Here is an 11,985-nt window from a genome sequence, read left to right as displayed (position 1 = left end):
TAGACATAGGCTCTACCTTTGGAAGATACCATTTATTTTGGACACCTTTCTAAGGACAAATGGCTTCTACAGAACTGATTCTTTTAATAACATCGATTAGAAAGCCTGTTGAAGATTAAAGGACAAAATAAGCGACATCAAAGCATAATTTTACATAAGCGCTTTCAGCTTTTTGTTTCCTGCAATCAAAACTACAACATCACTGAAAGCCATGTTTTGGAACCCTCTTCCCATTTCACACTCTGTAAGTTTATTTTCTTTAAAAATCTTTATGATAATCCTTATAAGAAATGATTGGTAACTAATTCAAGGGGTTTGATGGTTTGATATGGTTTGATACGGACGTTTAATTCCCCATTCAATTGTCCATTGATAAACTGTTGTGAGATCTGGTTATACTTCAAACTTTATTCATAGATCCGTATTCAAAACACAACATATATTACACAACTTAAAATAACAAACTATAAATGTTGATAAATTACCAGATTAATTGTTGTAGCGTGAAGCCTATTACGATGTTTGTGATATATAGTATGTTTAAGATATATTGTTGTGGTTGACAATTATGAACGTTTTGAAATAATTGTAGCCTTTGCTAGTTGTGTTACTTTCCCACCATCAGTATAACGCTGGTTATGGTTAGGATGTGTCCCACCATCAGTATAACGTTGGTTATGGTTAGGAAGTGCGTATGTATTCGTGTTGGTTTGTCAATATGGTATTTGTACGAGACTTACATGTGCTTTATGCATCATGTAAGCATTTCAAAATGATCTGTTTTTTAAACAATCAGCATCCTATCCACGGTAATATGTTCGCTTGCACCATGAACAAGACCTGCAAGTCTTTATCGATGGGTGCATGCATGTTACATGGACACATTTTTGTGTCAAACATTTCAATGACATTTTCACAAACATTGTCCAAACGCCAGACCTGTGTGTGCTATTGTTTGTCATTCATTCATCGCAAAATCAATCCTTGCAGTATACTGCTAACTCAAAAGATCCATTATGCGATAATTACGGTAATTTTTTTTTTAAAGTCCTCGTGTTTTAATACAATTTATCGAAGGCAAATCTGTGACGACACTACACGACTCCAGTATAGACTTCCTCGTTAATTATGCTCATAACCATTTCTTCCCTAGTAGGTTCTAAAATGTCAGCTAAAATACCCTTGGTTGCATGTAACCTAATATCAAATTACGCCTTGATTCGTTTGATACTTGTATTTCTTTGTTACATTTAACACATAACAAATGATAATCCAATAAGAATAACAATGCCTTGTCGTCTTTGATAAGGAACATAACCGAGCCGCTGTCGAAAAAATTTACGTCACAAGTATGTGTTTAATGAGCCGATTCTGATTCAATTTCGATTGGTTTGTCGGTTTATGGAAAGGTGAAACAGTTGAAGTCGTTAAATGTACAAGCTTCTTCTGATATGACCTGACGTAGCACATCGTGATGTTTGAATAGAACATGGCATTTGGAAGGATCAAGTATGAGCCTCGCTCTGTGAAAAGGGGGCTTAATGCATTTGCGTTAAGTCTTGTCCCAGATTAGCCTTTGCAGTCCACACAGCCTAATAAGAGACGACATTTTCCGCATAAAGTGGATTTTCTGTAGAGACTTTCTTTACACAAAAATACCACTGCAGACTGCACGGGCTAATCTGTGACGACACTTTTCGCACGTGCATTCATTAAGTCTCGTTTCAAAACGATGCATGTTAAGTGTATTTTCTTAATACCTTGATAGTACTGATTACTGAAACTGCTTGTTATGTTAACAATCAATGTAAGACTACAGGTATAAACAATAACAATATGTTTTATTTAGACCAAACATAATAAGCCAAACTGTTTACGCTAGATTTACAAAACTGTGTTAAAATTCGTAGTAGGTTTATTTAGAAATATTTTAGAAGAAATTGGGTTTCAGTAAGGGTCAAAGAATAACATTACATACTACGTACTCAAGATTAGTGGATGCGTTCCGTTAAATGTCTCAATTTATTGAAAAAAAGTTCACTGCAGCATATTAAAATGACTTGTTCACACATTCCGACATTTTTTCAGCTAGTCTTTAAATGCTTTTGAAAAAGAAGACTATAATTTAAGATAGAAAAAACACAGACTGTTGGATTAAAAAGCCTTAACCACTCGCCTATCCGTCCTGTTACTTAATGCTGTGCATTTAATACTTTATATAAGCAATTCAAGTTCGTTCATAAAATATAACAAAAACAACCAAAACAGTCAATCGTTTGGTGTTTGTAAAACTTCATGATTATGATGATTACTCATAAACGAACATGAACTTTTGGTTTGAATAAACGTCAGTCGTCTTATTTTTCTCACTGAAGTTAAGTGATATTTCATTTTTTGAAAATGACAAAGCAGATTTTTTTCATTTAAACAATCTGTGAATTTTTCCATTTAAACACATTGATAACAATAATAAATGTATGCGTTAACACAAAGCCAGTCACGTATTGCATTGAACGAGTCCTCGCTGTAATCCATCGCTTCCATAGAATATGATGTTCTCGTGGGACTGGGTGAGTTATTTGTCCTTGTAGACGAGAACGGCAAACAGAATCATAGCAATCTGAAAACAGAACATTTAATTGTTCGGTGTTCTATAATACTGCTTAAAAAATACAACAAATAGAAATTAACTGCAAGCTTGATATTTATACAACCACGGTATGATTTAAGGCTTGAACAACATTTTACATTTATATGCTCATGGTAAATGTGTATCCAACAAAATTATCACATGTGGACAGTGTATTCAGTAGTATAAGCGCCTTTGAACGTGCACTCTTGCATGAAACGTGCGCTATATAAATCCGGTATAATAATAATATAATAATTAATAATAGTGCACCTTTATCAAGAAAACAAAACAATATCTGAGTCGAAAGTAACCAGAGATTTTTTATCGCATCAATAACAATAGTATCAATCGCGCTGTGTATTTCAAGTCTAACCCATAGTGTAAACCAATTTTAAGGGTTACGAATTCATTGAGCACCCCACGTGTTTTGCTGTTGCAATAAGTTTCGATCTGGGACAGCGGGGCTCAATGCATATGCATAAAGTGTCGTCACAGATCAGCCAGTGCAGTCCGCAAAGGCTAATCAAGGGATAAACTTTCCGCCATTATGGTAATTTTCGTTTATAGATAGACTCTCTTTAGCGAAAATCTAGTTGACGCGGAAAAGCGTCCCTGATAAGCCAGTGCCGAATGCAAACGACCCCGTTGTTCTTAGAGCGAGATTCCAGTGTATTTATACAGTTTAATGTCAATACCCCTCACCTGGCACAACCAGCAGATTGCTATGACCGGTCCGTACTTGTCGGTCTGCAGCGTCACAACCTTCTCCCAGATGGCGTCCACACATCCCTGTAGGACAAAAATGGTAAAACACTATTCGTAAATGTGCCGCGCTTTTGGAAATATGGGCTAAATGCATACGCGTAAAGTGTCATCTCAGATAAGTATGTGCAGTCAGGGACGACACTTTCGGTCAAAATTGGAGTTTCGCGAAGACGAGATTTTATTTAAACGAAAAATACCATAAAGGTGGAAAGTGTAGAAGAGACTCCCTTTAAACGGAAAATACCATAAAGGGGAGTGTGTCGTCCCTGATAAGCCTGTGCGGACTGCACAGGCTAATCTGGGACGACACTTTACGCACATGCATTATGCCCAGTTTTCTCAGATCACAAGTCATATTAATATACTAAGATAAACGAAGAAATCAAACAACGCAGCAAACATACATAGGTAAAGAAAACATTTAACAGTTTCAACAAACAAGTCAGTGGAAATTTATAGACAGCGATTTCATAAAGAAAGCATATCAACACCAATACTCGTTAGATTAGATCTAATCATGTAAACATATGTCATGTATGTTTCAATTAGTCGAAAGAAAACAGATCATACTTTGTCATAGTTCGAAGCATCTTTAATTTCGTCGATATTGTCATATGCAACATCAGTTGAGTCGCCGGCACATTTCTTAGTGTCACTAAGACCAGCCGGAAGTTCCTTACAGCAGGCCACGGGCGTCAGAACATTTACAGTACCGCTCGAAAGCGTCATATCGTTGGTCTTCCAGGTACCTTTGTCAGCGAAGTCAGCGTAGCCATCGGCACCGCAGCATTTAAACTGCAATACATGTATGCGTTTAGCACGAAACTGGTCTTAATGCATATGCGAAAAGTGTCATCCCCATCCCAGATTTGCCTGTTCCTTCTGCATTGGCTCATCAGGGACGACACTTTCTGCTTGAACTGGATTTTCGCTGAGAAATGACTTCTTTTAAACAATAAAGCGTCTTCCCTGATTAGCCTGTGTGAATTGTGCGCACGAAACTTTACGCACATGCATTAAGCCCAGTTTTCCCAGAATGAGGCTTATTTTAGAGGAGCATAACGACGAATGATTCAAGATGAAATTTTTTAAGTAAGATTATGTTTAAAATATTATTCATTACATGATCACTGAACACAAATGTCTCGTTTTTACTAACACTGTATACATGAATTATTTTCATTATTATAGAACTCGGTGTCAGGATCACTTTTCGTGGGCAGGGTAACATCAGCCAGTCATGGCAATATGGTTTGAACACAATGTACAAGAAGAAACTCTACACTTGTTCGCTCTATAAATAACGGTACCGTTCTGTTAAATTCTGAATAAAATGTGTACTTGCACAATATGCTTATGAACATTGCCTTCCTTAAATATGTTCATCTGTAGCGGAAATGCTGTCGATATGCTCCTTTAATACGATTGTGTATCTTGTCTATGCAAGGTAACGAGTTCAACAGAATATAACAAGGTAACAAGTTTATAACATAACGCGTATTGATGTTAAAGGAAAATACCGCGACATTAAAGGAAAGGTAAATACATAAATGCTTGGGCTGAGTAAATATTCAACTTTCATATCAACAGAATCTTGATCATCGACCTGTCATATTATGGACTTTCTGTTACTCGTAATTTAAATTTAGAAAAAAAAATGCTTCAATAAAACAATACCTGTCTCATTGCAAAGTTCCACACAATCGTTGTCGTGTCGGTCCCTTTGAGTCCAGAGTACTGATTCATTGACGCTTTCAGTCCCTTTGATAAACCCTTTTTCAGCTAAAAACAGAAATATTTTCATAAATTCAATATGGCATGTGTTAAATGATCACGTATTGTTTGTATATTTGATTCTTGCTCTGGGAAAACTGGGCTAATGCATATGTGTAAAGTGTCGTCTCAGTTAAGCCTGTGCAGCCCGCACAGGCTGATCAGGGCCTACACACTACGCTTGTATGGTATTATTTGTTTACATGAAGTCTATTCTAAGTGAAAATCCAGAAAACACGGAAAGTGTTATCCCAAATTAGCCTGTGTGGACTTCACAGGCTTATATAGGGTGACACTTGACACACTTGCATAAAGACCAGTTTTCCCAGACAGCGACTAATATTGTTAAATTATGAGTAGAAGCTGTATTTCATATTGTTGAAAAGAAAGCATCAGCAAAAGCCATAGTTATTTAAAAACTTTTTTTTTCAATTAACCATATCATGAATGTATCATGGTTTATGTTTCTGATAAATTGGGATATAAATGTAAACCCAATGTAAACTAAGCGGATGTATCAAGACAGATAAAAAAGTACAATAACAATTGACAATCCGTCTACCATGTACAAGTAGGCAGCTACAATCAATATTGCGTCAAATGACTAGTGTATAAAGGAAGTCAGTCTTACCACATCCGGGCCTCCGAAGACAAAGATGATAAGTATCACCTGGATCAACAGTAGAATACCGAGAACCACCGCGTACTGAAATACACAGACAAAAGAAAGATAAATGTTTTATAATGGTTATAATTTAGACATTTAAGTGTACATACCAGCCTAAAATGTCAAGTTCTTATTTAAAATGATCCACCTTTGCATACGTATAAAGGATACGCCATTATTACGTATCACATTGTAAACATTATTTCTCGTGTTATATGAGCCGCGTCATGCAAAATTGGCTTTTATGCAATGCGCGACCAGTGTAGCTCCAGACAAGCCAGCGCAGAATCTCAGTTTGTTCTGGAGCTACGTTGTCCTCTATTTAGTTTTGCATTATTTCGTGGTCTCATAAGCTGCAAAGGTAGCATAGGCGCAGTCGGCGCTGGTGCTACTCTGGCCGCATATGACATAAGACCCCTTTTCGCATGAGCCAGGTCATATAACTAATAAGAATATTCTTACAAAAATCTAACTTTTTTATGATCCTTTACATTTTTAAGAAATTCTTTTGAACGTGTTCATAAGCCACGTGATTTTGACTGAACAATCGAATGGCACTCTTCTGCAAAATGACGTCGTCGACTTCAAAAGTGGTAAAATGTCTCATAAGTTATGGCATTTAAACTCACATTTTATCAAAATCTATTAGGACATTGAAGGTGTATGCTCGCCAAAAGTGTGAATATATGAACCTCGCAATTGAAAAACGGGGCTTAATGAATGTGCGTAAAGTGTCGTCCAAGTTTATATGTGAGGTCCGCACAGGTTGATTAGGGGTGACAGTTTTCGCATTAACTTAATTTTCGTTAAGATGAGACAACCTTTAAATAAAACAAATCCTCAAAATTACAAATATCGTTCCTGATTATCCTGTGTGGATTGTATAGGCTAAGCTGGGACGACTCTTTACGCGGATGCAATAAGCCCCGTTTTCCCAGAGGGAGCCACAATAATATGATCTGACGTACCATGAGGGCCAGTGACTTAATATTATAGCAGGCGCCGCAGCATCCCGCGAAGGAGAACGCCAACAGGACAAATCCCACAATAATCATAGTGACGGCAAGACCGCTAACGGCCGTGCCAAGTTCAAACGCATCAGTGGAAACGCCGGAGCCTGGGTAAAAATAATATTCAAATGAGCTTCACTGTGGGAAAACGGAATTGATGCACATAAGTAAAGTGTCAACCCAGATTAGCTTGTGCAGTCCGCACAGGCTAATTAGGGACGACACTTTCCGCCTGAACTATATTTTTGCTATGAAGACACTTTCTTTAATCATATAATATCATAACAGCGGAAAGTGTCGTCCCTGATTAGCCTGTGCGGACTGCCCAGTTTTTTCACATCGAGGCTCATATAAAACTAAGTGCAGCTTGTGTCCTCCATTGTTCGTAGCCTTAATTATTCAATATTGCGCAATACTGTACAGTTGGTTTAATAATAAACAACGCAATATTTTTGTCTGTATGCGGAGACTGTTTCAGAGAACTAATAGAGCTTGAACGCTTTGAAACATTAAGATGTTGTTCATCAGTCTAATACTGACTTTTAGTTTTAATTGTTCGCCTTAAGCATTTATACTATACTCGCTTTTGCTTCGACAATTTGATACGTATTTGTCGTATGTTGCTTTTAAATGAACTTACTGGACAACAATGGGTCATTTCCGCCTACTGTTTTATTGAAACTATCATTCATATTTACCACAGCTTTAAAATGTGTGTTATTTTTTTCTGATTGAATGCTGTCATTGTCAATGCCTTTTTTTAAATCAAGATTCGCTCTGGGAAAACTTGACCAAAATCATTTTCATAAAAGTGTCGTCTCAGATTAGCCGGTGCAGTCCGCACAGGGCACTCAGGGACGACGCTTTCCGCCTATTATGTATATTCGTTTAGAAGAGAATTTATATGTACGAAAAATTCCATAAAAGCGGAAACCCCCGTCTCTGACTAACTTGGACGAAACTTGCATTTAGTACATGCATTGAGTCCCGTTTTCCCTGAAAGAATCTCAATTCTACAATGTGGTAAACGTTTGCCAAAACCTTCAATCGAAAAAGAATTGGGGCTTTGAACAACTTTTAAAGAAAGAAGAATAAAAATGAATTTCAAAACGTTCATTATGGGATGAAGTTAATTTACCAATCTGTCACTAGACGATGCTAAGCGTTTTAAAGAAAACTAATTATTATCCACAAAAGTAAATTTTTAGTAACCACTTCTCATGTTTATTATAGTATAGCATTCCAACAAAACACATCAAACGGACATGGAATACAAACGATGCTATGTAATATGCCTTAGATTGGACTTTTTTGACCGATTTGTATCCAGCTAACTTACCGTAAACGTTATTGGCAGCAGATTCGAGTTGTTTGAGGATGTCATCTACCGTGCCTTGAAAGATTTTGTGCCCGAATCTCAGAATGAAACCGCCCACCACTAGCGCGAGCGCAACCGTCTAAAACAGTCATCACACGCGCAAATGAGCCGCATTCTTGGTAAACCGGGCTTAATGCATGTGCGTAAAGTGTCGTCCCAGATTAGCTTGTGTAGTCTGCACAGGCCAATCACGGATGACTCTATCCGCCTAGACCAGATAATCGGTACTTACTCTAAAAGAAAAACGAAAAATTCTTTAATAGCGAAAAGTGTCCTTTCTTATTAGTCTGAGCTTTCTCCACAGGCTAATATAAGACGACACTTTGCGCACATACATTTAGCCCCTTTTTCACACAGCGAGATTCAAATGGAAATAATTTCACGAGAAAGCAATTCTTTTACGCTTTTCCTATAAATATAAGGACTTCAGCACCGAGTTCGGTTGGTTTTAAACCGTTTGGAATTGTCCATGTTTTCATTATCGATATCAACACTTTTAAAAGGAACGTTTTACATGTTCTGTGCTGTGAATGGGCTATTCGGCACTGCAGCACCCGGATGTTTCTTTTGGCGACGTGTTTATGTTTGTAAATTAACATCTGCTGAGCGTCGTTTTGAGAAAACCCCTTAAAATAGCAAGTTCTGAGAAAACCAGCTAATATAGCATGTTCTGAGAAAACCAGCATCACGCAAAGGCTAATGTGGGACGACACTTTCCGCCTATACTGGATTTTCGCTAAGAAGAGTTTTTATTTCTACGAAAACTCCCATTAAAGCCAAAGTGCCGTCCCTGATAAGCCTGTGCGGACTTCGCAGGCCAACATGGGACGACGTATTACGCATGTGCATAGAGCCCAGTTTTCTGAGGACGCGGCTCCATTATTGATAAATAATAACCTTTGACAGCTCTTGCGAGGGATAGAAATGCCAGCAATGTTAACCCATGTATGCCTAGTGGACTCTCCCATCCTTTAAAATTGGATCAATTTATTTCCAAACTAAGGGATGTCTAGTTTATTTATTTCTGTATTTAGAATATTTCTTACATAAATTCCTTTGAGCAAACAGCGCAGACCCTGATGAGACGCCGCATCATGCGGCGCCTCATCTGGGTCTGCGCTGTTTTCCAATGCCTTTTTTCTAGACGCTATGCATAAATGGGTTAATGCTAACAAATCACACAGTGTTTTCAACTAAAATAATTGTGTTGTATCATCAAGAATTATTTTTAACAGAATTGTATTGACTGCATAAGATAAGGTTTGTGAGACGTTATTTTTCGAGAGTTTTACTACGCAACCGATTACCTTGATCTTGATATTTCAAACGATTTCATCATTGGCAATAAACAATATGAGAATAGATGTTTTTACCTTTGGGCGGACTTTCCTTTTTTATCGCGATAAATTAGAAATTCATGACATAAATATGCATAATAAAGTATTTCCTGCTCTATCAATAATGAACTATTGGCTGCTAATCACGTGCGCATGGGCTTTCAAAAGGCATACATGTGTGACCAAACAAATGGTATCCTAACAATTTAATGAAGAATGAAAAGACTTAAACAATGTTTACTATAAAATATGAAAATAACATATCAAAAATGTAGTGTCGAATTCCTCTGTTTCTGTCTGGAACTTTCCTCGTATAAACTACATATAGAGGCACACTTACAAGGAAGATTATGTTGAGAACAACAAGCACCACTCGCCCGACGAAAGTAATAAGGCCCATTTCTACACCCTGGATACACCAATGTCTGAAAGTAACGCGGACAAGAATTAATATCCGAATTTATTTGAACCGTGCACTGTGAAAAGGAGGTTTAATGCATACGCGTTAAGTGTTGTCCCAGATTAGCCTGTGCAGTCCGCAAAGGCTTATCAGGGACGACAATTTCCGCCTAAACTGGATTTTCGCTAAGAATAGACATTCTGCAAACGAAAAATACCATTACAGCGGACAGTGTCGTCCCTGATTAGCCTTTGCGGACTGCACAGGCTAATTTTATTGTCGTCCCGGTTAAGCATGCACGGACTGCACAGGCTAATCTGAGACGATATTTATACGCATGTGTACACCCGGTTTTTTCAGAGCAAGGTTCATATCAATTCAATGAAATTTAGTTTTTCATTATATTACTAACTTTTGTGACATGTTCATTTACAAATTGTAAATATTTCAAAACTGAGAAATTCATAGACTAATAAATCGGAGTCCGTTTATTTATTTTCCTATCGCCATAGTAAATGGTCGTGTTCATTACGTACAATCTCTCGGTTCCAGAGAAATTATATAAACAGATTAAATTAAAAGGTGTAATTTCTTAAGAAAAATTAACATGTAGCAGAAAAAAAGCGTTTCATCAATTCACTCTTTTTAATATGTCGCACAACTTTTTACTTCATGATTTAAATAGACATATACAAAATATTTGCATATTAAGATTGATGCATACAGCAAAAAAAGAAAGCTAACAAATATATATTTTTTGTTATAGTACTTTATTTGACAATATCTTAGTTTTATATTTAATTCGCATTTTGAAATATTTGTTTTGAATTAAATTCAAATACAATGTTTCGACAACTGACCTGTAATTAAATCCACGCAAAAGAAAACCAACGGTATTCGTGATCGACGTATTGTTTAAAAATGATCGTACTCAAGACTTTTAGAGTGGATTTAATACTTCAATGTTTGTCATTCATTAAATGGCATTGTTTTATTCTGAATTTAAAATGTGCATAATGGAGTTATCATATCGGACTTTGCTATTGTTACCAATTTGTACCGATGCCAATCCATTGTAGGACATAACGATGAATCCCCACCCGATGTTATTAACGTAATAGATATGTTTTATAGCTTCCTGTTTCAACATAAATCGACGATAAGCATTTTTGGCTTTTATTAATGCACTGCAAGTCGGTATATATCATGATACAGATTGACTTCCTTTCTCTGCACATCCACAGTCCGGTATTTTTTTAAGGTAGTCGAGTTATTCAGAAGTCGAACAATCAAATGAACGTACCCCAGTAAATCTTATATATTCAGTTATTGCATTAAAACTGCCTAAAGATACCGCTAATTCATATTGTAAATCACTTGCTTTTTTCTAATCAACCTGCGTTTGAAGGATCGGTATATCAATTTATTTATACAATTCCTAACCACTCGGTATATAAGAAAAACCTTTTCCTCTCTCATTATAAGGTGACAATATTCACCGTGAATACAATGAAAAGTGATTTTGTTAAACAAATAATAAACAAAAACATTTGTAATTTTGTTTAAATAGTTTTAGCCTACGAGGAATATAATTAATTGCACATATTCTAGAGATGGAATTAAAAAATATATCTAAACACAATTATAACTGTTACAATACTCACAAACAGAGCTTTGACACACACTAAACCCATTAAAGCCTAGCGTCTAGAAAAAAGGCCTTGGCAAACAGACATCCCTAATTTTGGAAATAAATTGATCCAATTTAGAAGGATGGGAGAGTCAACTAGGCATAAATGGGTTAAACAATACACACACACCGCTTTATGAGATATGTTCAACGGCAAATAATTGAGGAACGAGCCTTATGTGAAACAAGTTATCGCCCTTCTACATTTCATTGTGATGGTATATTTCAAATTTCAATTGCATTCGATATGCGGAAGAATATCGCTCCGCGAAGCAATTATATGAGGCTCGTTCTGAGAAAAATGGGCTTAGTGGATGTGCGTAAAGTGTCATC

At 36.6% G+C, this 11,985-nt stretch overlaps 1 protein-coding gene across 1 annotated transcript; it reads right to left on the bottom strand.

The window, feature by feature from the left end:
- Nucleotides 1-1,869: 1,869 nt before the first annotated feature.
- LOC127860692 (CD63 antigen-like) lies at nt 1,870-10,983 on the bottom strand. Its single transcript, XM_052398931.1, has 9 exons — nt 10,823-10,983; nt 9,903-9,987; nt 8,187-8,304; nt 6,806-6,954; nt 5,802-5,876; nt 5,075-5,179; nt 3,968-4,192; nt 3,335-3,421; nt 1,870-2,620 (listed from the first exon to the last, which is right to left on the bottom strand). The coding sequence occupies exons 2-9, from the start codon at nt 9,960-9,962 to the stop codon at nt 2,576-2,578; spliced, it is 864 nt and encodes a 287-aa protein (XP_052254891.1). The 5' UTR covers nt 9,963-9,987; nt 10,823-10,983; the 3' UTR covers nt 1,870-2,575.
- Between the last annotated feature and the right edge of the window lie 1,002 nt (nt 10,984-11,985).

This window comes from Dreissena polymorpha, chromosome 15, assembly GCF_020536995.1.
Source record: "Dreissena polymorpha isolate Duluth1 chromosome 15, UMN_Dpol_1.0, whole genome shotgun sequence".
Classification (NCBI taxonomy): Eukaryota; Metazoa; Mollusca; class Bivalvia; order Myida; family Dreissenidae; genus Dreissena; species Dreissena polymorpha.
This window is presented reverse-complemented; position numbering and strand designations above follow the sequence as displayed.